Source organism: Atheta coriaria, unplaced genomic scaffold (assembly GCF_025399875.1).
Source record: "Atheta coriaria isolate IRGN ID8LTWV9N9 unplaced genomic scaffold, Caltech_Dcor_3.1 hic_scaffold_2_pilon, whole genome shotgun sequence".
Classification (NCBI taxonomy): Eukaryota; Metazoa; Arthropoda; class Insecta; order Coleoptera; family Staphylinidae; genus Dalotia; species Dalotia coriaria.
The window spans coordinates 3,519,300-3,546,634 of NW_027045444.1; the positions used below are offsets into that span (position 1 = coordinate 3,519,300).

Consider the following 27,335-nt stretch of genomic DNA (forward strand, 5'->3'; position numbering starts at 1 on the left):
CGTGACAAAATTAGGCAAGAAACAACCAAGATACAGAGTGTTTTCGAAGGCATTTTTTACTAGAACAAAAAACTAACTCTTAAGTACGAATTTGAGGCATTTTTGAACCTAAAATCACTTAAAACAACAAAACACATCTTCTATTCCACATTAAATCATAAATAATTAATTGTTGTGTAATATTGGTTGCATACCTTCAATATACTCCCACATTTTATACGTTTTTCCATTAATTAACCACAAATATTTATGCAAACATCAACAAAACCCTATAAATCCCTATGCAAATAATAATAATCATATTTATATACCTTATCACAACTAAAAAGCAAACTACATAAATAATACTCACATGTACATTCAGTTACCTACAACTACACATCAAAACATCAAAACTATTCCAACACCGATTTACTCAGCGATTCAATCCGTTTATTCCCAGTTTAAACACGCATTGAACAAATTCATGACGTAATCTAATCGAGTGCACCACAGTCCGCCATAAAAAGGTCACGTTTATGATAAGTGATAAGCCGCAGCGTATTCCGGCCGTTATCAATGCGCTGCAGATCGTCAATCGTACAAACACCATAAAATTAAGCAAACCAAATCAAAAGTCTAGTCATTGTCGTGATTAATACGTGATCAAACATGTGTTTAACTACAATTTTACACACCTACAGAATACTCAAAATGGCGCCGTGGTAATGGTAAGGTCAGCAAGAAATTTAAACTCAATCACGTTTGAAACTCAATGAAATTTGTGTTATTGTTGTTACAAAAATAAAACATTTTAATTCAATGCGCACGTTTATTCTCTACAAGCCTCGATATGTAGCAATACAAAATGGCGTCACAGTCGTCCAACACACATCCAACAATTCACACATTTTTATATTATTTATCTTTATTCTTATAATTAATATTAAATCAAATGATTCATTTGTTTCAGATAATTCATGAATCATTCAATATTCAATGAATTCCATGACTTTGACCCGGAATCACTTCGTCAACCAACCAACTCATCACCAGCTTAAAACATTGTGCGAAACAAACAAAAATGGAATTATTATCAAGTTTGGTGGGTGGTTATTGTGATTACAATCGCACCATCTAAATAATTCGTGCAATGCGCAGCGTAAGCAGGACGAAAGCGTCCTGGAGGATGCGAATTGTGTGTTTAATTGTGTCGCCAGCCACGAGTGTTTTGTGTCGCGCGCAGGCAGGAACCGGAAGACGCGAGAGATATTCCCGGCGAGGGAGTGTTGCTCGTTTGGCTCGTTACGAGTGTCCTCGAGGGATGAGAGTAATTTATTGAAACGTGCACGTTAAATTCAATTTGCGTGCGCCGAGTGAGTGAACAAAGTGTAGCAAAGTGTAGGAATAGGAAAGTGAACAAACTTAGCTTGGGTCTTGAGTGTGTTGGGCATAGTTAGTGTCCGGACAACGTGTGCAAGATGCCGGGGATTGTGGTGTTTCGAAGGCGATGGAGTGTCGGATCGGATGATTTGGTTGTTCCCGGATTGTTTTTGTTTCTGATGCATCTTATTTGGTAAGTTGTGGATGATTTTTGATAGAAATGAATGAAAATTTGTTTTTTTGGGGGGAAATTTTGTGTTTGGAGCGTGATTATCGCTGTTTTAATTAGTTAATTGATTAGTTTTGTATGTTATCTTAATCTTTGGTTAATTCTCTATAATAATTGTTATTATCGGATTGATAGTTTTGTTGTTATTTGAAGTTAAACAAAAAAATGCGTTTTTTAAGTTTTTTCGGAAAATAATTTTCAATTTTGGATTATAAACAAATAAAAATAGATAAAAAGTTAGTTTAAAGTCAGTTTTGTTGATAATTAATTTATCTTTGCTTATATTTTAAAATCAAACTTCTATCGTTGATACTTTAAAAGTTATAAATAATTTTATGCAAAATTTCAATTTTTTTTGTCTGCGTTAAATTGAAAATTTGTGTTTGGGGCGCGATCACGGATGTTCTAATTAATATATTAATTAATTTTGTATGTCATCATAATCTTTGACTCATTCTCTAACATATGAGATATAAATTGTTGTTGTTGGATAAATAGTTTTGTAGTTATTTAAAGTTAAACAAAAAAAAACGTGTTTTAAATTTTTTCTAAAATTAATTTTCAATTTCGGATTACAAACAAATATATTAAAAATCAATATATAATCAATTTGGTAGATAATTAAATTATCTATGATTATATTTTAAAATCAAACTTCGATCTTTGATACTTCAAAAGTTATAAACAAAATTATAAGTTTTTTTGTCTGCGTCAAATTGAAAATTTGTGTTTGATAAGCGATTACAGCCGTTTTAATAATTTAATAAATTAATTTGATACGTCACCGTAATATCTAGTAAATTCACTATTACATAACATATAATTTGTTATTGTTGCATTGTTTGTTTTGTTGTTATTTAAAGTTAAAGAAAAAATGCGTGTTTCGATGTTTGCACCAAAATGAATTTTCAATATCAAATTACCGCAAAACGAAAATATATAGAAAATTGTTATAAAACTATTAATATACATAATTAAATTACCTTTGATTCTGTTTTTAAATCAAATCCCTACCTTTAATGCTTTAAAAGTTATTAACAATTTTCTAAAAAAAATTCAACATATATTTCGTATTGTTACATTACAATTGTTTACTTTTTCACTAATAACTTTTAAACAAACAACAATACACACCCAAAACAAAATTATAATTATTCTCCATTAAATTCTCTTCAAAACAACACCTCATTCAATTTGTTGTTATTATAAACAACCGAATTACAAACAACAAAACAAAAACACCAAACCTATTTAGGTTAATGTCTCGTGACAAAATTGCGTAAATTTTATTTATTATCGTTGATAATTCGGGACGATGCAGTGTTGTTCAAGGTCGAAGTGGATCAGGCCCACGAGGAGACCTAGCGCGATCATCCTAAAAATAAAATAAAAAGGAAATGTCAACGCAAATGGTTTAAATATCACTGGAGCAAGTTTTGAAGTATAATGTCGCTATAGATTACGGGTGTAATGCAGTAGTTTTATATTAGGTTGACATTTTGACAGTTATTATTAGTTGTGGAGGTTATAGTTTTTGTGCTATTTGGTACTTATTCGGATATTTCTATTTATGAGTATTTACGAGTAGTGAATGTTGAAAATAGGTTTTTTATTTTTGTTTTGTTTATAACTCGGTTGTTTATAATAGCAACAAATTGAGTGTCATGTCGTTTTAAAGGGAATTTAGTGAAGAATAATAGCAAGTTTGTTTTGGGTTAATATAATTATTAGTTTAAAAGTTATTAGCGAAAAAGAAACAAATTGCAATGTTACAATATCAAAAAAAAGTTACAACTTGTTAGTAATTTGTTGATAACTTTTGAAATAATAAAGATAGGAGATTGATTTAGAAATATAATTAAAGTGCATTTAATTCTCTATATAAATGACTTTATAGTTATTTTCTGTATATTTTCGTTTTCTTCTAATTCAAATTTCAAAATTAATTTCAGTGCAACTTTTAAAAAAATTTCTGTTTTTGTTTTGTTTATAACTCAGTTGTTTATAATAGCAACAAATTGAGTGAAATGTTGTTTTAAAGGAAATTTAGTAAAGAATAATAACATGTTCGTTTTGGGTCAAATATAATTATTAGTTTAAAAGTTATTAGCGAAATAGTAACAAATTGCAATATTACAATATCAAAAAAATGTTGCAACTTGTTAGTAATTTGTTGATAACTTTTAAAATAATAAATATAGGGGATTGATTTAGAAATATAATTAAAGTGCATTTAATTCTCTATATAAATGACTTTATAGTAATTTTCTGTATATTTTCGTTTTCTTCTAATTCAAAATTCAAAATTAATTTCAGTGCAACTTAAATTTTTTTTTCTGTTTTCGTTTTGTTTATAACTCAGTTGTTTATAATAGCAACAAATTGAGTGACATGTTGTTTTAAAGGGAATTTAGTGAAGAATAATAGCAAGTTTGTTTTGGGTTAATATAATTATTAGTTTAAAAGTTATTAGTGAAAAAGTAACAAATTGCAATATTACAACATCAAAAAAAGTTACAACTTGTTAGTAATTTGTTGATAACTTTTAAAATAATAAAGATAGGAAATTGATTTAGAAATATAATTAAAGTGCATTTAATTCTCTATATTAACGACTTTATAGTAATTTTCTATATATTTTCGTTTTCTTCTAATTCAAAATTCAAAATTAATTTCAGTGCAACTTAAAAAAACGTTTTTTCTGTTTTTGTTTTGTTTATAACTCAGTTGTTTATAATAGCAACAAAATGAGTCAAACGTTGTTTTAAAGAGAATTTAGTGGAGAATAATTACAAGTTTGATTTAGGTTTGTTCAATTATTTGTTTAAAAGTTATTAACAATATTATACAGAAATTCAACTTTTTTTGGATGCGTAAAATAAAAATTTTGTGTTTGAGGCGCGATTACGGTTGTAATACTTAATTAATTAACTAATTTGGCATATCATCAAAATCTTTGATTATTTCTCTATGATATCAGGTATAATTTATTATTTTCGGATTGATAGTTTTGTTGTTATTTTAAGTGAAACAAAAAACGTTTTTTTTTTAAACTAATTTTCATTTCACACAAGTAATTAATATTTTGCACACCCTGTATATAAATTTAATTAAATCCCGTGCATAAGACGCGCAAAACATTAATAAATTATTAAAATATTTAAATATCCCCGTTGCGCAGTAAAAAAAGCGCAAAAAGCGATAAATTTCCTGCAGTGCAGCTGAGCCCAGAGGGTGTAACAACCCCCAATGCGGCTGTGTACGTGTACTAATAATTTTAAACGTCCCGAGCATGTTGGGATGCTGCGGCATCCCTAAAAGTGCATAGCGAAGGTCAAACCTGCACGTTTGTTCACATCAGGGGTGCAATCCACCCTCGTACTCGTTCCGATACATCACTACACAATATATTACACCCACACTATAATATTCACCCCCTCAGGATGAACGCCGCCGCGAATAATCGAAGTGTGAGTCATTCATGAAGGCCGCAGCGCAATAAGATCGCCCACATTGTAGAATTTTAGGTTAAGTGCGAAATATAACCATTACACCGCGTGCAGTGTAATAATATCGAGTTTTATAACTCGTAGGGCTTTTAAAATGTCAAAAAGTGGTATTATGTAGGGTTATGAGTTATAAATATTAGGTTAGGTTGTGTTTTGTGTTTTCTAGGTTATACGCGCGGTGGTGAGTCGTAAAAATACGTATGAATAGACATAAAATCAGGCCGGTTATCTTTGTAGAGCGTTTCCGGCGTTGATTGACGTTTATCCTGATTGACTCGTGCTGTTATCCTTCGTCACGTTCGCTTTCCACGCGGATTTTTATGGGTTTGTTGTGTTTGAGGTTAGTATCGACCTGAGGCTATGGAGTAGTGACGTCATGGAGTTGCAAAAACAGCCAGATGAGTAAAAACAAGAGCGGATAGTTTTGTGGCGGTGCCAAAATTGCTTTCAGGATGTGATTGATGAAGAATTTTTAGCGATTGATATTAGTGGAATACATTTTGATCAAATTTTGTTTAATCGAGTGGAAAATGGGTTTTAAAGTGGAGAAAAACGTAGAAATTGCGTTTTGCCGCCATTTTCTTTTATTTTTGAACTATGGCTGCGTAGGGATTAGTTTTTAAAGTATTTTAAAAGTTTTCTTCTATACCGACACGAAATTTAACCTAAAATAAATCTTTTTCAGTTTTTATGGTTTAATCAAACATTAAATGTGTTTAAAAATTTCAAAAAACATATATAACCATATTTTTAACCTATTTTGAGAGCTAAATTTACAGTTTTCTACTTTACCGACTAAAAATCTATAACCTCAAACAAAACACTTGAAAAATGACCAAAACTATGACTTTTTCTAATTAAAGTTTTTGTTTCCACGTGATTTTACAGTTTTTTACTTTACCGACTTGATAAAATTCTAACCTCAAACAAAACACTTTAATTTAAAGAAAACCTCTCGCCATAAATCAACGCAAATCGCAATAAATCAAAGTAATACATCAAGCACGAGTATTATTATCGTTGATTAGCTTTTCTTGTTCTTCGGACTTCTGGCGCTTCGCCCGCTGTGAGCAGATGTGCGAAGTAAGACGGATTTGATGCAATTACCCAATAGTTTTATTACTTCCATACGTTGCGTCGCGTCGCGGCGCAAACACAATGAAAAAGAGAAGACGAAAAGAAAGGAAAACCTCTGCACACAACCACAGAATACCGAATTGCTTTACGAACCCTCCACATTCACTAATGAGAAATGTCTCAATAAGTAACGAAGATGACGAAATTATTACGGCTATTAGTAACTGTTGAAATGCAGAAAAATAACAAAATAATCTTTGGTTTATTCTGTATCATATGAGACATAAATTGTTGTTGTATGAGTGATAGTTTTGTTGTTATTTAAAGTTTAAAAAAAAACGCGCTTTTTAAGCTGGTTTACACGTTGTTTATTTTTTGTTTAATTTTAAATAACAACAAAACTATCAATTCAACAACAACAATTTATATCTCATATGGTACAGAATGAACTCAAGATTATAATAACATAGAAAATTAAATAATTAATTAATTAGAACAGCCATAATCGCGCCCCAAATACAAAATTTCAATTTTTTGCAGACAAAAAAAGTTGAAATTTTGTATAAAATTGTTAATAACTTTTAAAATATTAAAGTTAGGAGTTTAGTTTAAAGATAGAATTAAATACAATTTTATTATTTATAAGTTAGATATTATAATAATATTTTACCTATTTTTGTCTCCTTGTAATCTTGAAAATTGAAAATTCATTTCAACGCAAATTTCATGAAACGCGTTTTTCCTTTTTATTTATTAATGTTTTTACGGTGAAATCTTAAGACACAAGATTTAATTAAATATTATAAATTGTCTTTAGGGTGTTTTGTGTTTGAAAATATATTTTAATTAATTAATTACCGAATTATTCATTAAAATCTTTGGATATGAGGTTTTCGGATAAATAGTTTTGAAAAGCAAATAAAACACAAACAAATAATTAATATTTTGGACAACCTGTATAATATTTAATTAAATCCCGTCCCTAAGACTTAAAAACATTAATAAATTATTGAAATATTTAAATATCCCCGTTGCGCAGTAAAAAGCGCAAAAGCGATAAATTTCCTGCAGTGCAGCTGAGCCCAGGGTGTAACAACCCCAATGCGGCTGTGTACGTGTACTAATAATTTTAAACGTCCTTTTAGTGTTAAGTGCGAATCCACCCTCGATAACCATTACACCGCGTGCAGTGTAATAATATCGAGTTTTATAACTCGTAGGGCTTTTTAAAATGTCAAAAGTAGTATTATGTAGGGTTATGAGTTATAAATATTAGGTTAGGTTGTGTTTTGTGTATTCTAGGTTATACGCGTGGTGGTGGGTCGTAAAAATACGTATGAATAGATATAAAATCAGGCCGGTTATCTTTTTAGAGCGTTTCCGGCGTTGATTGACGTTTATCCTGATTGACTCGTGCTGCTATCCTTCGTCACGTTCGCTTTCCACGCGGGTTTTTATGGGTTTGTTGTGTTTGAGGTTAGTATCGACCTGGGGCTATGGCCTAGTGACGTCAGGGAGTTGCAAAAACAGCCAGATGAGTAAAAACAAGAGCGGATAGTTTTGTGGCGGTGCCAAAATTGCTTTCAGGATGTGATTGATGAAGAATTTCTAGCAATTGATATCACTTGAATATATTTTTGATCAATTTTTGTTTAATCTAGTGGAAAATGTGTTTTAAAGTGAGAGAAAACGTAAAAATTGTGTTTTAGCCGCCATTTTGTTTTATTTTTGTACTATGGCTGCGTAGAAATTAATTTTAACGTATTTTTAAAGATAGATTTACAGTTTTCTTCTATACCGACACAAAATTCAACCTTAGATAAGTTTTTCATTTTTTCGGTTTAATCAAACACAAAAGTGTTTAAAACATATAAAACCATATTTTCGAACCTGTTTTGGAAACTGAATTTACAGTTTTCTACTTTATCGACTAAAGATCTATAACCTCAAATAAAACACTAGAAAAATGAGCAAAACTATGACTTTTTCTAATTAAAGTTTTTGTTTCGAAGTGATTTTACAGTTTTCTACTTTACCGACTCGAAAAAAATCTAACCTCAAACAAAACACTTTAATTTAAAGCAAACCTCTCGCCATAAATCAACGCAAATCGCAATAAATCAAAGTAATACATCAAGCACGAGTATTATTATCGTTGATTAGCTTTTCTTGTTCTTCGGACTTCTGGCGCTTCGCCCGCTGTGAGCAGATGTGCGAAGTAAGACGGATTTGATGCAATTACCCAATAGTTTTATTACTTCCATACGTTGCTTCGCGTCGCGGCGCAAACACAATGAAAAAGAGAACACGAAAAGAAAGGAAAACCTCTGCACACAACCACAGAATACCGAATTGCTTTACGAACCCTCTACATTCACTAATGAGAAATGTCTCAATAAGTAACGAAGATGACAAAATTATTACGGCTATTAATAACTGTTGAAATGCAGGAGAAATAACAAAGTAATCTTTGGTTTATTTTGTATCATATGAGATAAAAATTGTTGTTTGATTCATAGTTTGTTGATATTTTAAAGTTAAACAAAAAAGCGCGTTTTTTAAGTTTTTTGTGTGAAATTAATTTCAATATCGGATTAGGAATAAATAAAAATTTATTCAAAATTATTATAAAGTCAATTCTGTAGATAATTAAATTATCTTTCATTATATTTTAAAATCAAACTTCGATCTTTGATACTTTAAAAGTTATAAACAATTTTATGCCAAATTTAAACTTTTTTTTCTTCGTCTGCGTATAAATGAAAATTTGTGTTTGAAACGCGATTACGGCCGTTTTACTTATTTAATAAATTCATTTTATACGTCATCTTAATATGCGGTTCATTCCCTATCAGATAACATATAATTTGTAATTGTTGAATGGTTTGTCTTGTTGTTATTTAAAGTTAAAGATAAAACGCGTTTTTAATGTTCGCACCAAAATTAATTTTCAATTTAAAATTCCAAAAAAATAAAAATAAATAGGAAATTGTTATAAAATTATTATTATAGATAATTAAATTATCTTTGATTCTATTTTTAAATCAAACTCAAATCTTTAATACTTCAAAAGTTATCAACAATTTTCTACACAATTTCAACTATATTTCGTATTGTAATATTGCAATTCATTACTTTTTCGTTAATAACTTTCAAACAATTAATGATACAGACCTATACCTACTCTTAAATTATTCTCAACTAAATTCCCTTTAAAACAACATTTGTCTAAATTTGTTGTTATTATAAACAACCGAGTTATAAACAAAATAAAACCAAAACCCAACTCTTTTTAATTACTCGAAAATAAAAATATCCGAATAAATACCATAGATAACCAAACTATTGTACCTCCACGAGTATTAATAACTGTCAAAATGTCAACCTAATATAAAACTACTGCATTATCCCCGTAATCTATCGCGACATTATACTTCAAAACTTGCTCCAGTGATATTTAAACCATTTGCGTTGACATTTCCTTTATACTATTTTTATTTTTAGGATGATCGCGCTAGGTCTCCTCGTGGGCCTGATCCACTTCGACCTTGAACAACACTGCATCGTCCTACTATTCACATTCGTCCTGATCTACATGATCCTGCTCGGATTCAACATGATCAACGAACTGGGCATAGCCATCGTCGCATTACGCGGCAGCATATTAGACACCGCACCGCGCGCATCAATGAAATATCTACTCTACGTGCGTCTAGGTCTACTCTTACTTGAAACAGGCTGGCTGGTTGCAGGATGCGTCTGGCTCGTCTATTATTACCCAGGATGTCCTATCGACAAAGCAAAACAAACTGTTTTAGGTAATTAATATTCAACACAACCTTAAAAATATTGTATAAAAATTTGGTGTATAACTGGTTGCAGGGCTTATCGTGTGCAATTGGTGTATAATAGTCTCTATAATCGTGACAGTCTGGTGTACTTACGACGCCGCTGGGCGATCATGGGTGAAAATGAAGAAGTATCAACGCTCGATGCGTGAATCCGAATCCAAGTTTCAGTACAAACGATCTGGAAGCACTCGTAATTGGCGACAGCGAAAAGTGCTGCGTGCGTATCAGGATAGTTGGCATCAACGCTGTCGGTTTCTCTTCTGTTGTATGCGACCCTCCGATCGCAATCGCAACAGTTTCGCCGACATCGCACGATTACTCTCGGATTTTTTCCGTGACTTAGACGTAGTACCGTCAGATGTCGTTGCTGGTCTTGTCCTGCTGCGAAAATTTCAAAAAATCGAAAGAAAAGCCATAGTAGAACACCGTAAAAATGACACTTACGAGTTTTTATCTGGTGTCGCGGTCACGCCAAGGACACAGTTTTTATCCCTGCAACAAAATGGCGCTGATGGTCAAGGTCAGGACTTGGAACTGTTCCAAACCGTTATACACTTTGCGCATTTCGCTGTGCGTGCGTACGGATGGCCGATCTATGTGATGACACAAGATATGGGCATGTGTCTGATTTGTGCCAACCTGAGGTGTTGTTGCTTTCCATGTCAGAAACCATCCGATGCTGAAATCGTCGAAGATAATTGTTGTAAATGTAACTTCGCCGCGCTGGAAAAACTACGTGAATTAGGAGATATAGAGATTATTTACGCTACGTACCATGTGGATGTGGGCGAGACGCCATTTTTCGTCGCGTTGGATTATGACAGACGCAACATTGTCATCAGTATTCGTGGAACACTCAGTATGAAAGATATTTTGACAGATCTCAACGCTGAAGGTGAATGTCTACCAGTGAATCCCGTGCAGGAAGACTGGCTGGGTCACAAAGGTATGGTTCAAGCAGCACAATACATCCTCGAGAAACTAAAATCAGAGAATTTAATCGAACGTGCGTTACACCACAAACCCGAGAAGGATACAATGACTTACCAGCTGATTTGTGTTGGTCATTCACTCGGTGCTGGCACAGCGTGTATACTAGGCATACTACTACGCCAAGAGTACCCGGATCTGTTGTGTTACTGCTATAGTCCGCCAGGTGGCTTGCTGAGCATGCCAGCTGTGGAATATACAAAATCATTCACAATATCCGTGGTGATGGGTAAAGATGTTGTTCCGCGAATCGGTCTACATCAAATGGAAGCACTCCGCGCGGATTTAATCAACGCAATCAAACGTAGTGTTGATCCCAAGTGGAAAACAATCGCGTGCAGCGTCCTCTGTTGTGGATGTCGGCATGAACCGACGTCAGCAGTCGAGATGTCAACCGGCGACGCGACTGTAACCGAATACATGAAGGCCAAGGATAAAGCGCGCTGCTTCAAGGTTCATCCACAGGATAGTTCCATTGCATTAACATCACATCAACCGTTATATCCACCAGGGAAGATAATCCACGTTGTGCGACATCATCCATCGAAAGGAGAGTAAGTATTACTTCTCATACTATAAACCTAACCTAAAAATTTTTAAACTTTTTTCAATATTTTATCTTTGCTTGAATGCGCTTGGGATTTTTTACCGGCAGACAGAAATACGAAACAAGATGGAGGTAACGTTAATGTTGTGCCACAACCCTGAGTAATCGCGCATGCGTATTTCGATTTATGTTAGAATATCTTGCAAATTAACCTAAAAACGTGTTTGATTGAGGTTATATGAACTAAAAATGATTGTTTATTGTTTTAGGCAAGCGTTGAGCAGTAAAGAACCCGTGTATCAGGCGTTATGGGCGCAGAACGTCGATTTCGACGAAGTTTTGATCTCGCCGGTGATGATTCAGGATCACATGCCTGATAAGGTCCTGGATGCGCTGAATAAGGTACGCGATTATCACGGCGTTACACACCAACGCAAATATAAATTCACCGAGGATGAAACTTGTTTTTCTTGAGTTTTTATGACTTTTTGAGGTTAAAAAGTTGTGAAAATAGGTTATGTATTGTTTTTTTGCTTATAATTTGATTTTTTTTTATAGTTTTATACTTTGCACATTATGTTTATTTATTTTCAGTTGAAAATTAATAAATTTTTGATGTTTTTTTTAGTTTCTGAGCTTTATCTAGCGTTTTTTGTGATTATTTTGATGAGAAACTGAACCGGGCGGATGTTGTGCACATAGGTGGAGAGGGCGGTGGTCGGTGGCGGTCGGGAGCATCGTCATTGCGTCCCGGGTTCGCCCTTAGAGCTGAAACCACCGCCTCGGGACATAAGGTATCGCAACACATCACCCACACACCAAAAACAAACAAAACCACGAATATTCAACGATAAAAACCATGAATTTAATATTTCTAAATCAAAATCTAAACAAAAACATAAAATAAATATAAATCCATGGTGATTACCTTTAAACATAACCTCTAAACACTGTTTTGACATTCTAACCGCCATTTTGAAGTGATAAACACGTGCTAACTCCCCCTATCTGCCTCTCTTGCCCTTGTGTGTCGCCTTGTGCACTATATAAGTAAAAACAGCTTGAACACACTGTATATTTTCATCTTACGCACGTATTTTACTTATTTTTAACCTCAAAAAACAAAAAATTAATTTTTTTAATAAAAATTTTAGGTTATAACAACACCAGGCCCAAGAAAACCACAACGTACACATCCCAGTCTGGATCTTCTTCTGAAAACTGTCAAAAAGATTCACTACGTCCGGTTTTTCATCCCCAACCGGAAAGTCCTTCAACTAACAAACTTCTACTGGAAACTTCATTTACAAGCCTCCAGAGCCCTTCGGCGCCTGCTAGTAACGCATCATCATCAGTAAATGGCTTTCATCATCCTCTAAGTAAACATAACCTATTTCTAACAAGTTCTACTAAACCCAACAAAACAATGTCGTTGGATTTACCATCAGCGCACCCTGGTGGTAAAATAGATTTAATCCATGATGATTGGTTCGGTTTGGCACCACTTGCAAGTCCTGAAAGTTTATCAGAATTGAGTTCGATTTCATCCAGAGCTAGTTTCCTTGGTTTGGGATTATCGTTAACTCCGACGACGATAGGTGGCATACCTAGAGTCGGCAGTTTTGAATTAAAAACACCGAAAGTCATGCGTCGCACACCCAAAATCAACAATAACCTATCCACATGCGCAGATGACATTAAAAACGTGCGATATTATGAAAAATTAGGTCAAATATCAAAACATTTGACATTTGATGAAACTGACGCATGCGCAGATGTTACTTTAGGTTTATTAGGCAGCAACACACATATTACAAACTCCAGCAGTAATCTATCCTATGAATCTGCAAGTAGTCATGTTGAGGATGTCAAAAATGATTTCATTGTAGCGACATCTAGCGACGACTTTCAATCAGTTGAAGATATACTGGATTCAGTGATGCAGTCAGCTGGCTGTGCGGATTTCTTCAATTCGAAGTCAACGTTCCTCGAAACACACTTTGATGAAGCGTTTGAGTTACAGAATCAACCTTCACAAGGTCAAATCACTTTGACATCACCCCTGACACCGACACCAACGAATGATCCTGATTTACTATCGAATTTCGCGATTGATTTAACTTTGGATTCTGAACATAGGTCACAGGCGAGTTATGAAGTGGCTACGACTGCTTCCAATTCAAATTCCAAGGCGAATTCGATTGATTCGGGATCCATGTGTCGTACACCATCAGATCATGCGAAGAATGTCACTTTTAACCCGCAGGTTATTAATATTGAGGAATTACGAGCGCCGCAATGCTCACCAAAGCGTAGAAAGTGGAATTTTATGTCTACGACACGAAAAAGAGACTTTCAACCATCACCGCCATCTAGGAGTGACTTCCAACCGAAAACTATTCTGTCATCTTCTAAAAGAAGGAATAGTTTTAATACTTCAGATGAGTTTTTCTCACGTAGTGAAGCATTACCTCTGTTGACTAATCTAGGCGCTGGTAGTGAGCGGACATCACCGAACTTTGTCCGACGGAAAAAATATGTCTATCCCACCGGGATTAGTTATATCGGGAAAGGGAGCGAGAGCAGTGTGTGAATATTTGGTTGCATAACTTAGCGTAATGAATTTTAACATTTTGTATATTTGTATACTGTTTATATATTAATATGACTCGGGATGTAATGTTTTGACAGTCAATTATATGATATGATATATGATTGTGTAGATGGCGCTGTCAAATGAGTTAAAATGTCCGATTTCAAGTGCGTCCGCAAGAAGCAACGTGTTTCCGTTCTAGAAGATACAATACACACAGTAAATATAAATATTTATATATAGATTGATATATATGATATATAGTTATTATTAATGTTATTGTATTTAGATAGAAATGATTTACTTATTGTAAGATTTTAATGAATAACGAAGATGATGTCCATGTGTGCGATGATGGTGAGTGATGAGTGAATATGTGGATTTGTGAGGATAATATGTATGATTTAGGAGTTTAGGGATGTGGAGGGAGGTTAGGTAGGATAAAATTAACATTGTTGTACTAAATCTAGAGAGATATTATTTAAATAAAAAAGGAGTGGTGAATTATGAATAAATAATGATTACTTATATATAATATGGGTTTTTGAATTTGTGGTTTTTTTTTTGAGGGGTTGAATTTGGTGATTTTTGGGGGTGGATATCTTGGGATTGGTGTTTTTGATTTCGATTATCTTTTTTGAGTTTTGTAGAGGGAGAGTTGTTCTAACGTGTGGGTTTTGTTGCGATTTTGTAAAATTTTAGTAAGTGTCCTTAAAATGTCCTGGAAATTTTGTGTTTTTGGAGATTTGGAAAAATACGTGTTAGTAAACACTTTGTATATTTTATGCATTTTATTTGATTTTATAGTTTTTGGTGTTAATTTAAAGTGGAAGAGTGTCTTTATTAATTACAGTTTATTTGAAATTTTTAAAATATATGGAAGTTCTCCAAAAATGCATTTGAAAACGTGCATATAGTAAAGAAATAGCAAAACACGTAATTTTCAAACCTTTGTAACTTTGGAATGGAAAATTAGTTTCTGATAAAATTTATGTCATTTTAAAGAGGGAGAGTTGTTTAATCATGTACAGTTTATTGCATTTATTTAAAAAAGCGGAATTATTTTCTACACGTCCTGGAAATTCCGATTTTTTTAGGTGTTTTTTGGGGGTGAATATCTCGGAATTGGTGTTTTTGATTTTGATGATCTTTTTTGTGTTTTGTAGAGAATGAGTTGTTCTATTGCGTTGGCTTTGTTGGGGTTTTGTAAAAATGCCGGAAGTGTCCTTAAAATGTCCTGGAAATTTGGTGTTTTGTGAGAATTGGTAGAACACGTGGTAGAAAACACCTTGTATTTTCGATAGTTTTTATTGTATCCTATGTTAATTTAAATCAGAAGAGTGTCTCTATCAGCTACATTTTATTTGAATTTTTTTAATAAATAGAAGTGCATCAAAAAAGCCTTTGAAAACGTGCATTTTGTGAAAAAGTGCAAAACACGTTATTTTCAAACCTCTGTAACTTAGGAACGGAAAATTATATTGTGATAAAATTTATGGTGTTCCATAGAGGATGAGTGGTTTAATCATGTACAGTTTATTGCTTTTATTTGAAAAAGCGGAGTTTTGATTAAAACGTCCTGGAAATTTGACTTTTTTCATAATTTTTTAAAACACATTATAGAAAACCCTTTGTATCTAGCGGGTGTATTAATATTTTTTTACAAAATTATTATCACCAAGTAGCAGATAAACGGCTTTATCTTTTGTTTTTTGATTCAACTAATTATAATAATTAGAAGTGCCTTAAAAACGTTCCCAAAATTAGGCATTTTTTAAACATTTCTGAAACTTGATTTGAAAAACACCCTGTAACTTGTAATTCTTTTAATCGATTTTAATAAAATTTATGTTGTTGTGAAGTAAAGGAATTGGGCAATAATGTACAATTTATTGCAACTCTCTAAACATATTAGAAATCCCATCAAACAGCATCCAAAATTATGCATTTCTCTTACAAATTTGCAAAATTATCAAAAACATTAAAATTTTCTCATTAAATTTCTATTTTTTAAATAATAAACTAAATATTCCGTATCTAACTATATAAATAAACATTATTTTAAACAATTCCAATCAATTTTTACAAAACTTAATAAAATTATTACAAAATATTAGGCAACCAACTCATCTAGTTCATCTATTCCAATTTCCATCCCAATTAAACACCTAAAAATCCATAAACTCAATTAAACTCAATGCCTTCTCCTTAAACTACTTCCACTCACCCAGCCACTATCGATAATTAATGTTTTTATTGCATTCGTGTCGCGTTTTTCACCTTTCCTTTCCACTTCCACATCCACATTTAATGTCGTTAAACGCGCACGCAAACCGACAATTTCTCTCCGGCATTTTTCTTTTTCTTCTCGAAAACTCTCCTGAACCACACTAAACTAAACTCAAACGACTTTCCTTTCGCTAGTCAACCAGAGTTTCTCTCGGTATCAACGCACCTCAACTTCTATTCACCTCTTACACTTCGCGCAGTAAACATTTATTCAAGACCGCGCGGCAAATACAATTCGAACAAAATTTCACGCAAACCCTGGACCATAAAAGCAACTACAAGACCCAACAAGAAAGAACCACACAAAATGGACCGCTGGTATGGAAAACTCGCGATTGTTACTGGTGCATCATCGGGGATTGGTGCTGCTGTGGCTGAAGCATTGGTTAAGGAAGGAATGGAGGTAAAATTAGTAAAAATGTGGAAATTAGGATGAAAAAACTAAAATTATTAATAGAAAACATAAATTTATTAATGTTATAACATTGGTAGGTTGTGTAATATTGTTTTAAACGTTTAAAACACTAAAATTAGAAAAATTAACAAGGAAAAGAAAGAAAATGTGTATAAGTGGTTGCATAGGTTAAAACAGAATAAGAAATAAAAATAAACTTAAATTTAATGATTACTTACTTAATAAACAATAAATAATAACTTAAAACAACAAAAAACACGAAACACTAAAATATACATTGATTTTGTAGACATGAATGGCGCATATATGGTTGCATAGGTTAAAAAATAATAAAAAAAATTAAAATTAAAATTTTACAATTAATTGGTTAATAAACACTAAATAACAAGTAAAAAATACTAAATAATTAAATAAAAACACTTAAATTATTATTTTCATACATCCTGTTTCATAATTTAAATTTTTTTTTTAATATAAAACAATGAAAATTAACCAAACAAAGAATTAAAAACATGTATAAGTGGTTGCATTGGTTAAAACAGCAACACACAATAAAATAAACATAAATTTAACGATTTCTTACTTAATAAACAATAAATAATAACTGAAAACAACAAAAAACGCTAATTAATAAAATATACTTACGAGTTGTAGAAATAAACCGTACATAAATGGTTGCATAAGTTAAAAAACATAATAAAATTAAATAAATCCAAATTTTACGATTAATTAACTAATAAACAATAAATAACAAGTAAAAAACACTAAATAATTAAATAATAACATTCACCTTATCATTTTCGTACATCCTGTATCATAATTTAATTTTTTTTCAATCAAAAACAATGAAAATCTACCAAAAAAGAATTAAAAACATGTATAAGCGGTTGCCTAGGTTAAACAACCACAATAAACCAAAATCCCTACTAATATTATAAATGTGAAAGTCCTGATGTTTGTTACACTATCACGCAAAAACTACTTAACCAATCATCATGAAAATTTGTACACATATTCTTAGTGGTCCCCGAATGGTTATAGGCTACTTTTTATTTAATAAAAAAAATTAATTTTTAAATAAAATAAAGAAATAGTTTAGCCAATAATACCTCTGCATCTGGCTATTTGACTACTTTAACGCCATCTAGCATTCCAGCAATGAAGCTCAAACCTAAGTACTATAGTACCATCACACTGTATTATCACACTGTATTACCGACAGCAACGTCAACATCAAATCCAATTGACTACACTATGGAGACTGTACACTATACTTTCATAGACTATACTTTCAGCCATTTTAAACTTCCCGCCATTCTACTTCATTGTTACTTCTTCTGTGACTACAGACGCGTACGGAAGCAACTTCATTATTTTAGATATTTGCGACCGAAGCCAGTAAACTATAAAAAACAAAACTTAACATTTATCCACCCAAAAATACCAAATAAACACATAATCTCTCAGGTTGTAGGATTGGCCCGCCGTGTAGACAAAATGGAGTGCCTCGCCAAGCGCCTCTCCCACCACCCCGGCAAACTCTACCCACGCCGCGCAGATGTAACCAAAGAGGGCGACATTGTCGAGAACTTCAACTGGGCCATATCCTCTCACGGCCCCGTGCATATCCTAATCAACAACGCAGGCGTAGCACGCCCCACGGATATCATCGGCGGAGACACACAGGACTTCAAACGTGTGCTGGAAACCAATCTGCTTGCATTCGTGATTGCTGCGCGCGAGGCATGTCAGAGCATGATCGACAATGGCGTCGATGGGCACATCATCAACATCAACAGCATCGTCGGCCATTACGTGCCGATCATTCCGCTGATCAATGTTTATCCAGCAGCGAAACATGGCGTCACTGCTTTGACAGAAACACTGAGGCAGGAGTTATTCAGACAGGGGAAGAAGATTAAGGTTACGGTATGTTGACATTGACATTGACATCAACATAACCAAACTTAACCTTAATTTTTTTTTTAAATTTTTTAAATTTTTTTGATTGATTTTTAGAGTGTGAGTCCAGGTTATGTCAAAACAGAGATTTTGACAGCGAATGGTTTCATGAAAGAGGAAGATGTCGTTAGTATCGAGGCAGCGTCGCCATATTTAAACAGCACGGATGTTGCGGATGCTGTTTTGTATGTTTTGGGCACACCAGAAAATGTCCAAGTGACGGAATTGACGATTCGCCCTGTAGGTGAAGCTGTTTAATTATTATGAGTTGTTATAGTGTACTTAATTGTAATTAATTGTAATTAACCTAATTACACAAGTTTATGGTGTTTTTACTGCGGAATACTTCATCGATTAGTAATAATTCAACAAAGTATCACTTTTAATCAATTATATTAGTTATATACGTGTAATAAATCGATATTAATGAATATATTGTTTTTATAAGTGTTTACCCATGATATTTTCTCTTAAGTATGTCACGCATGCGCATATTTATATGACTTAAGTAATATAATATGGGTAGGATAATGTGTTTGTTATTTATGACATATGTAGTCAACAGGGGGCGTAGCTCAGATGGTAGAGCGCTCGCTTAGCATGCGAGAGGTACCGGGATCGATACCCGGCGCCTCCAAAATCGTTTTTATTTGTTAATAATTAATTTTTTAATATTTTAATGTTTTTCTTTGGGAATTATGTGATAAATCAATCAGTATTGATTTTTATTATTCATCAGTGAAGTAAACCGAGTCACTCCGCTTATTATTTATTATTTATGAGTCTTACAACATGACAAAGAGAAGTTTTGATGATTAAAAACGTCGCTCGTCGTTACGGTTGGAAAAAACGAAGTATAAACGGGTGTTGGATCGATTTCGGTGTTATTTCACTAAATAACTATCGCCTACACTACTTGCCACAATATTTAGAACACATTTACAACATAAAACTGTTTGTAGAGGTAGTTGAGGTGTGTTTTTGGTTGCCTACAGTGAATGGATGAAGTTTTATTAATAAAAAGTTATAAAAACGATAAAAATAAGTGAATAACATATAAATAAAACATTTTATATTTATATTTAAATTATTTAGTGATAATTTCACATTAAATTTCATTAAAATCATAAAAAAAACAAAAAATTAAAAAGAGTAATTGGTGTATAAGTGGTTGCATAGGTTAAAACAACATAATAAATCAAAATTAACTTGAATTTAACAATTATTTACTTAATAAACAATAGATAATAACATAAAACAACAAAAAACACAAAATAATTAAATATACAGTGTTTAAGGTGTGTTTTAGGTTGCCTATAGTGAATTGATGAAGTAATATTAATAAAAAGTTATAAAAACGGTAAAAATAAGTAAGTAACACATAAATAAAACTTTAAATATTTATATTTAAATTATTTAGTGTTATTATCACGTTAAATTTCATTAAAAACAAGAAAAAACAAAAAATTAAAAAGAATTATTGGTGTATAAGTGGTTGCATAGGTTAAAACAACATCATAAATTAAAATAAACTTAAATTTAACAATTATTTAATCAATAAACAATAAACAATAACTTAAAACAACAAAAAAAAACACTAATTAATTAAATATACATTTAAATTGTAGAAATAAACAGTGTATAAATGGTTGCATAGGTTAAAATCACATTTTAAATAAAAATAAATTAAAATTTCACGTTTAATTAACAAAAAACAATAAAAACTACCAAATAAAAACATACAAAACAATAAACACTATATTCATTAATAATTATCACATTTTAAAACGTTTTTCCCCGTTGTGTAGTTATATTTCCGTTCAATTTACATTCAGGTAGAAAAAAAAAAGAAAAAAGAGAATAAAAGACACATGTTCACTTCACGTCTGCGGCCTAGGGTGTAAATTCACATCGGATGCGACCTTTTGCTTTATTCATCGTCCACCACACACACATACACACACACACACAAGCATCAATATAGGCAACACCAACACCACCACATGCACAGCGTCTTCAGAGCGGCGTTCGTGTCTGTTGTGTAGGCTAATATTTTCCGATAGACTGCTTCGAGTAAACTAACCGAGTAACAGTCGACGAACGCTTCGATATTCATTTGTTTCCGGGAACTTCAACTGGGCCATATCCTCTCACGGCCCTGTGCATATCCTAATCAACAACGCAGGCGTAGCACGCCCCACGGATATCATCGGCGGAGACACACAGGACTTCAAACGTGTGCTGGAAACCAATCTGCTTGCATTCGTGATTGCTGCGCGCGAGGCATGTCAGAGCATGATCGACAATGGCGTCGATGGGCACATCATCAACATCAACAGCATCGTCGGCCATTACGTGCCGATCATTCCGCTGATCAATGTTTATCCAGCAGCGAAACATGGCGTCACTGCTTTGACAGAAACACTGAGGCAGGAGTTATTCAGACAGGGGAAGAAGATTAAGGTTACGGTATGTTGACATTGACATAAACATCAATATAACCTAACATAACCTATTTTAACCTTAAATTTTTTAATTTTTTTGTTTTTTTTTTGTTTTTTATTTTTAGAGTGTGAGTCCAGGTTATGTCAAAACAGAGATTTTGACAGCCAACGGTTTCATGAAAGAGGAAGATGTCGTTAGTATCGAGGCAGCGTCGCCATATTTAAACAGCACTGATGTTGCAGATGCTGTTTTGTATGTTCTGGGCACACCGGAAAACGTCCAGGTTACGGAGTTGACGATTCGCCCTGTAGGTGAAGCTGTTTAATTGCTAAGAGTTGTTATAGTGTACTTAATTGTAATTAATTGTAATTAACCTAATTACACAAGTTTATGGTGTTTTTACTGCGGAATACTTCATCGATTAGTAATAATTCAACAAAGTATCACTTATGATCAATTATATTAGTTATATACGTGTAATAAAGCGATATTGATGAATATATTGTTTTTATAAGTGTTTACGCATGATATTTTCTCTTAAGTATGTCACGCATGCGCATATTATATGACTTAAGTAGTATTAGGTCTTTGTTATAATGTGTTTGTTATTTATATAGGGCACAGACAACAGGGGGCGTAGCTCAGATGGTAGAGCGCTCGCTTAGCATGCGAGAGGTACCGGGATCGATACCCGGCGCCTCCAAAATCATTTTTATTTGTGAATAATTAATTTTTTAATATTTTAATGTTTTTTGCTACAAACTAAGTGATAAATCAATCAGTATTGATTTTTATTATTCATCAGTGAAGTAAACCGAGTCACTCCGCTTGTTATTTATTATTTATGAGTCTTATAACATGACAAAGAGAAGTTTTGATGATTAAAAACGTCGCTCGTCGCTACGGTTGGAAAAAACGAGGTATAAACGGGTGTTGGATCGATTTCGGTGTTATTTCACTAAATAACTATCGCCTACACCACTTGCCACAATATTTAGAACACATTTACAACATAAAACTGTTTGTAGAGGTGTTTGAGGTGTGTTTGTGGTTGCCTATAGTGAATGGATGAAGTATTATTAATAAAAAGTCATAAAAACGATAAAAATAAGTAAGTAACACATAAATAAATTATTTTATATTAATTTTTATATTATTTTGTGTTGATATCACGTTGAATTTCATTAAAAACAAGAAAAAACAAAAAATTAAAAAGAATTATTGGTGTATAAGTGGTTGCATAGGTTAAAACAACATCATAAATCAAAATAAACTTAAATTTAACAATTATTTACTCAATAAACAATAGATAATAACATAAAACAACAAAAAAAACATAAAATAATTAAATATACAGTGTTTAAGGTGTGTTTTAAGTTGCCTATAGTGAATGGATGAAATATTATTAATAAAAAGTTATAAAAACAGTAAAAATAAGTAAGTAACATTAAAATAAAACATTTAATATTAATATTTAAATTATTCAGTGTTAATTTCACGTTGAATTTCATTAAAAACAAGAAAAAACAAAAAATGAAAAGCGCACATTATTGGTGTATAAGTGGTTGCATAGGTTAAAACAACATAATAAATCAAAACAAACTTAAATTTAACAATTATTTACTTAATAAACAATAGATAACAACTTAAAATAACAAAAAAACACTAAATAATTAAATATACATTCAACTTATAGAAATAAACCGTGTATAAATGGTTGCATAGGTTAAAATCACATTTTAAATAAAAATAAACTTAAATTTCACGTTTAATTGAAATAAAACAATAAAAACCACAAAATAAAAACATAAAAACAATAAACACCATATTTATTAATGACTATCACTTTATCACATTTTAAAACGTTTTTCCCCGTTGTGTAGTTATATTTCCGTTCAATTTACATCCAGGTAGAAAAAACGAAGGAAAAAAGAGAATAAAAGACACATGTTCACTTCACGTCTGTGGCCTAGGGTGTAAATTCACATCGGATGCGACCTTTTGCTTTATTCATCGTCCACCACGCACACACCAATGAATATATAGGCAACACCAACACCACCACATCCACAGCGTCTTCAGAGCGGCGTTCGTGTCTGTTGTGTAGGCTAATATTTTCCGATAGACTGCTTCGAGTAAACTAACCGAGTAACAGTCGACGAACGCTTCGATATTCATTTGTTTCCGGTTCGTTAACGCAATCTGACGCGTAAAAACACTACAAAACTAGTGAAAAATTGAGGTTATGTTCAAAAAATAAAAATAATCATCATCAAAATGTGTGATATTTAAATAATAAGTGAAAAAATCTGCAAGCGTACAAGAAACTGAGTCATATTCGTAGTTGTGGTGTGCAATGCGCACACATGGTTGACTAAGTGAGTCGCGCATGCGCATATGACACATGTACACACATGTGTGTTGCGTTTAATCTCTTTTTATTATGTACAAACAATATATCCAGTGTGCATTGTACATAATCTTGATGATTGACTTAAGTCTGTGTGCGTGTGGCATTGAAATCCGAATCCAGTCGTTAGTCGAGTGGATTTCCTCCACTTCGAGGAGTGCGCTGCTTGAGACGCGTCGCTCGGCTCAGTTCGAATCAGTTTCGCGCGAGGAGTGCCGGCGTGCGCACACGCAACTGACTTAGCTGTTTACTTAAGTTTTCGACACGTTCGTATTGATATAGAAGTAATACTTTTACCTTTTACTATTTGTATTTACGTCGTGTGTACTTTGTGTGGTGATTTTTCGAAGTGACTTAAGTTAAGTAGCTTTGGGATTGTTTTTATCATGGTGTTATCTTTCTCGTGCGGTTGAGGTTGATGCCGGCGGCGAAGAACGGAATGCCGAGCGTGCGTGGACTGGTCGGTGTCCAGCCGAACATAACCTTAAGACAAGACGCTTAAGAAGAGACTTAAGACTTAAGTCACATAAAATTTTTTAAATTTTATGAAAAATTTTTTATTTTGTGTTTTGAAATTAATAATTAATAATTTGATTTAATATAAATGTGTATTGTTGCATTTGACTTAAGTTAAGTAAGTGTTTGGATTATCATCAGCGGAAAGAACAAATAAAAAGTGTACGGCCAGGAAATCAATGTAAGTAGCTGTTGGGGTCTAATTAATTGATGCAATTTACATTTTTAACGCTTAACTTTCAAGTCATAAAAGTTTTGAGGTTTCTAATCGACTTAAGTTGATACTTTTTACTTACTCTACTTTAATGTATGGTTTTTTGCGGTTAGTGTAGAATGACGGTCTGAAAATGAGTAACACGTGTTTTTTTACATACTTTTGTTTATAACTCATGAAATAAAAGAGATAGTGATGTGATTTTTTTACTGAATTATAGAGGAGAAGCTTTAACATATGTTTGTTGTTTTTTATGTTGTAATTTGTTATTATTTAGTGTATTTTATTGCTATTTTAGTGAAATGTATATATAATTTGTTTAAAGTTATTTAGAACATTTAAATCTTTTTTGTTTTTTAAATGTGTGATAATGAGTTGCTTTAGAATTTAATTGTGAGTTTATTGTTCTTTTTATGAAGTCCGTAGGTCTTTTAGTTTTTGAGTTATTATTGAAAAAGTGATTAAAAGCAAGATTTTATGAGTTTTAGACCGTTATCCGTCATATTTACCATTTTTTGTCAAAAAAATAAATTTTATTTTATTAAATATTTAATTACTCATAAACTAATAAAGATAAAGACTTGAATTTTTTACTAGTTTATAAACAAATAAACTATCTATCGAAATATATATTTAAACCATATGAATTTTATTTATTTATAACATTTTATTGCAAAATACTGCAAAATTACAATAATTTTTTAAAATTTATATTAAACCATCACAACTTATTAAAATTTATTATATATTATACAATATATAATCAAAATTTAATACTTAACAATTCCTGAAAGAATCATCTTGATATCTCAATTATTCCCCGAGTTATCATCAAAAATCTCAACAAAAACAAAATTTTCACGTTTTCAGACCGCTATACTGCACATAATGCGAATTCAATTAAAAAATTAAAATTATTTTACTTTAATTGCTGATTACTCGAAAACTATACCACATAAAATGACCAATCAAATTTTTATAGCATCACCATGTAATTTTACATTTACCACATCGTTATCATCAACTATAAACAATCAGATACAATGTTATAAACAAAATCATCAGAAATCAATAAAACACAACGAATAATGAATAAAATTTATAATAATATAATTCTATAACAATATGGTAGCACAATTATTATCTAAATCAACATGTATTTCTAGTTCCTTATCAGATAAACCCTAAATTGTTAAAAATTTCGTCAGCGGGGCTTTTTACCATAATACCACATAATATATGATAACAGAGTGCGTGATAAGGGATTAACGGCATATAGACATGAAGGTACCACGCGAACAGGTCGAAAATCCACGTGGAACATTAATTTGTTAATAAATTAAACAATTACATCACGAAATTTCAACTTTCACAAAAATTTAAATAATTTCTTCAAAAAATCAACGAAAACAATCAATAAATCAATTAAAAATAAAATAAAACACAATATAAACATAATATTCATAATTTATTTCAATTGTTTATTCATATTTAGTTGTATTAATGACGTAGGCAACCAAATATGCACGCAAACGCTCATTGTGCGCGAAATAAAATATGAAATCTGTTTCTATATCGAGAACAATGGACAATAAATGAAATAGTTCAATTCTTATTATATTTTTTTGTTTGTGTCTGTGTGTGTATTGATAGCTTAGATTTTGAGCGCTCGTGAAATGCGTCTTTCTCCGGTGGACGAAATTGCACACCGAAGACGATCGCGCGCGCAGGATCGAAAACGTGCAGTAGAAAGCAAAACGAAACGAAAAAAAATACGCGAGATGTTGTCGAGACCGAGATAGCAGGCTAAACAGCCGGATTTTATGGGTTTTAATGTCATGCAGTCGTGTCAAGTGCGTTCATTTCATCGAAAATGTGTTATGATTGATTGAATTCATTATAGGCAACCCCAAATACATGAAAATTATGTTTGGGAGTAATATGTTGGGTTTTTTAATGTATGCAACTTGTATTACACAATAATACTCAATGATTTTATCTAAAAATGTGTTTTAGTTGTTGTGAATCATTATAGGCAACCAGAAATACACAAAAATTATGATTTAGAGTAAAATAATGTGTTTATTATGTATGCAACTTGTATTACTTGGTTAAACTCAATATTTTAATCGAAAAATGTGTTTTTATCTGAAAATGTGTTGTGATTGTTTTGAATCACTATATGCAACCCAAAATACACAAAAACACAGTTTCAGACAATATATTTTTATTTTTTGAGGTATGTAACCAGTATTACTCCATATTTCTCAATAATTTCATGTAAAAATGTGTTATTATTGTTTTAAATCATTGTATGCTACCTAAAATACATAAAAACACATTTTCAGACAATATATTTGGATTTTTTGAGGTATGCAACCAGTATTACTCCATATTTCTTAATAATTTAATCTAAAAATGTGTTATGATTGCTCAGAATCACTATAGGCAACCCAAAACACACATAAACACATTTAAACTTAATATACTTCATTTTTTAAACGTATGCAACTTGTATTACACTCATAACTCAAACATTTTTCCATTTTAACGTTCGAGTGTCGGTGATTTCAGCTCGCAGACACTCTCTGGCACTTATTATGTGCATTTTAATCATTTTAATGCCGTTGCACTGACGCTGGCCGTTTTCCTGCACATTCTTCACGTCTCCCTCGGTTATATAAATAGGTGGAGGTGGAGTGCGCGACCAACAACCAACACGAGTTGATTTCAAGATTTTAACTGCATTTACTGCGCTATAAAACACACTCACGCATGTGTTACACGTCTAAATATAAATTAAAGTTATTATAAAGTGTCGTTATTAGTTGAGGTTATGTATGTGCATCATGTGTGGCGAGAAACAGACAAAAAAATAGTTTTTGGTTTAAATTTAGAGTTTTCATATATAGGCAACCAGTATAGC

At 32.2% G+C, this 27,335-nt stretch overlaps 4 protein-coding genes and 2 non-coding genes across 6 annotated transcripts in view; all 6 read left to right on the top strand.

The window, feature by feature from the left end:
- The first annotated feature begins 465 nt into the window (after positions 1-465).
- Positions 466-14,693, top strand: LOC135799482 (diacylglycerol lipase-alpha-like). Its single transcript, XM_065312603.1, is given in 8 exon segments — positions 466-710; positions 953-1,555; positions 9,682-9,995; positions 10,060-11,572; positions 11,674-11,697; positions 11,835-11,967; positions 12,720-12,922; positions 12,925-14,693. Coding segments are annotated over 7 exon segments (3,516 nt in total). The 5' UTR covers positions 466-710; positions 953-1,460; the 3' UTR covers positions 14,159-14,693.
- Positions 14,694-16,528: 1,835 nt separating this feature from the next.
- On the top strand, positions 16,529-19,082 carry LOC135803313 (farnesol dehydrogenase-like). The gene is made up of 3 exons (XM_065316905.1): positions 16,529-16,850; positions 18,330-18,791; positions 18,882-19,082. The coding sequence occupies exons 1-3, from the start codon at positions 16,755-16,757 to the stop codon at positions 19,080-19,082; spliced, it is 759 nt and encodes a 252-aa protein (XP_065172977.1). The 5' UTR covers positions 16,529-16,754.
- Positions 19,083-19,388: 306 nt separating this feature from the next.
- On the top strand, positions 19,389-19,461 carry TRNAA-AGC (transfer RNA alanine (anticodon AGC)). Its single transcript has one exon. It is a non-coding gene; the product is annotated as a tRNA-Ala (tRNA).
- Positions 19,462-20,827: 1,366 nt separating this feature from the next.
- LOC135803314 (farnesol dehydrogenase-like) lies at positions 20,828-21,769 on the top strand. The gene is made up of 3 exons (XM_065316906.1): positions 20,828-20,865; positions 20,918-21,293; positions 21,394-21,769. The coding sequence occupies exons 1-3, from the start codon at positions 20,828-20,830 to the stop codon at positions 21,592-21,594; spliced, it is 615 nt and encodes a 204-aa protein (XP_065172978.1). The 3' UTR covers positions 21,595-21,769.
- Positions 21,770-21,899: 130 nt separating this feature from the next.
- Positions 21,900-21,972, top strand: TRNAA-AGC (transfer RNA alanine (anticodon AGC)). The gene has a single exon. It is a non-coding gene; the product is annotated as a tRNA-Ala (tRNA).
- A 1,847-nt stretch (positions 21,973-23,819) lies between these two features.
- LOC135800600 (uncharacterized) overlaps positions 23,820-27,335 on the top strand; it is a 31,523-nt gene continuing 28,007 nt past the window's right edge. Inside the window, 1 exon segment of the mRNA XM_065313873.1 lies at positions 23,820-24,376. The gene's annotated coding sequence lies outside the window, so the exon portion shown is untranslated.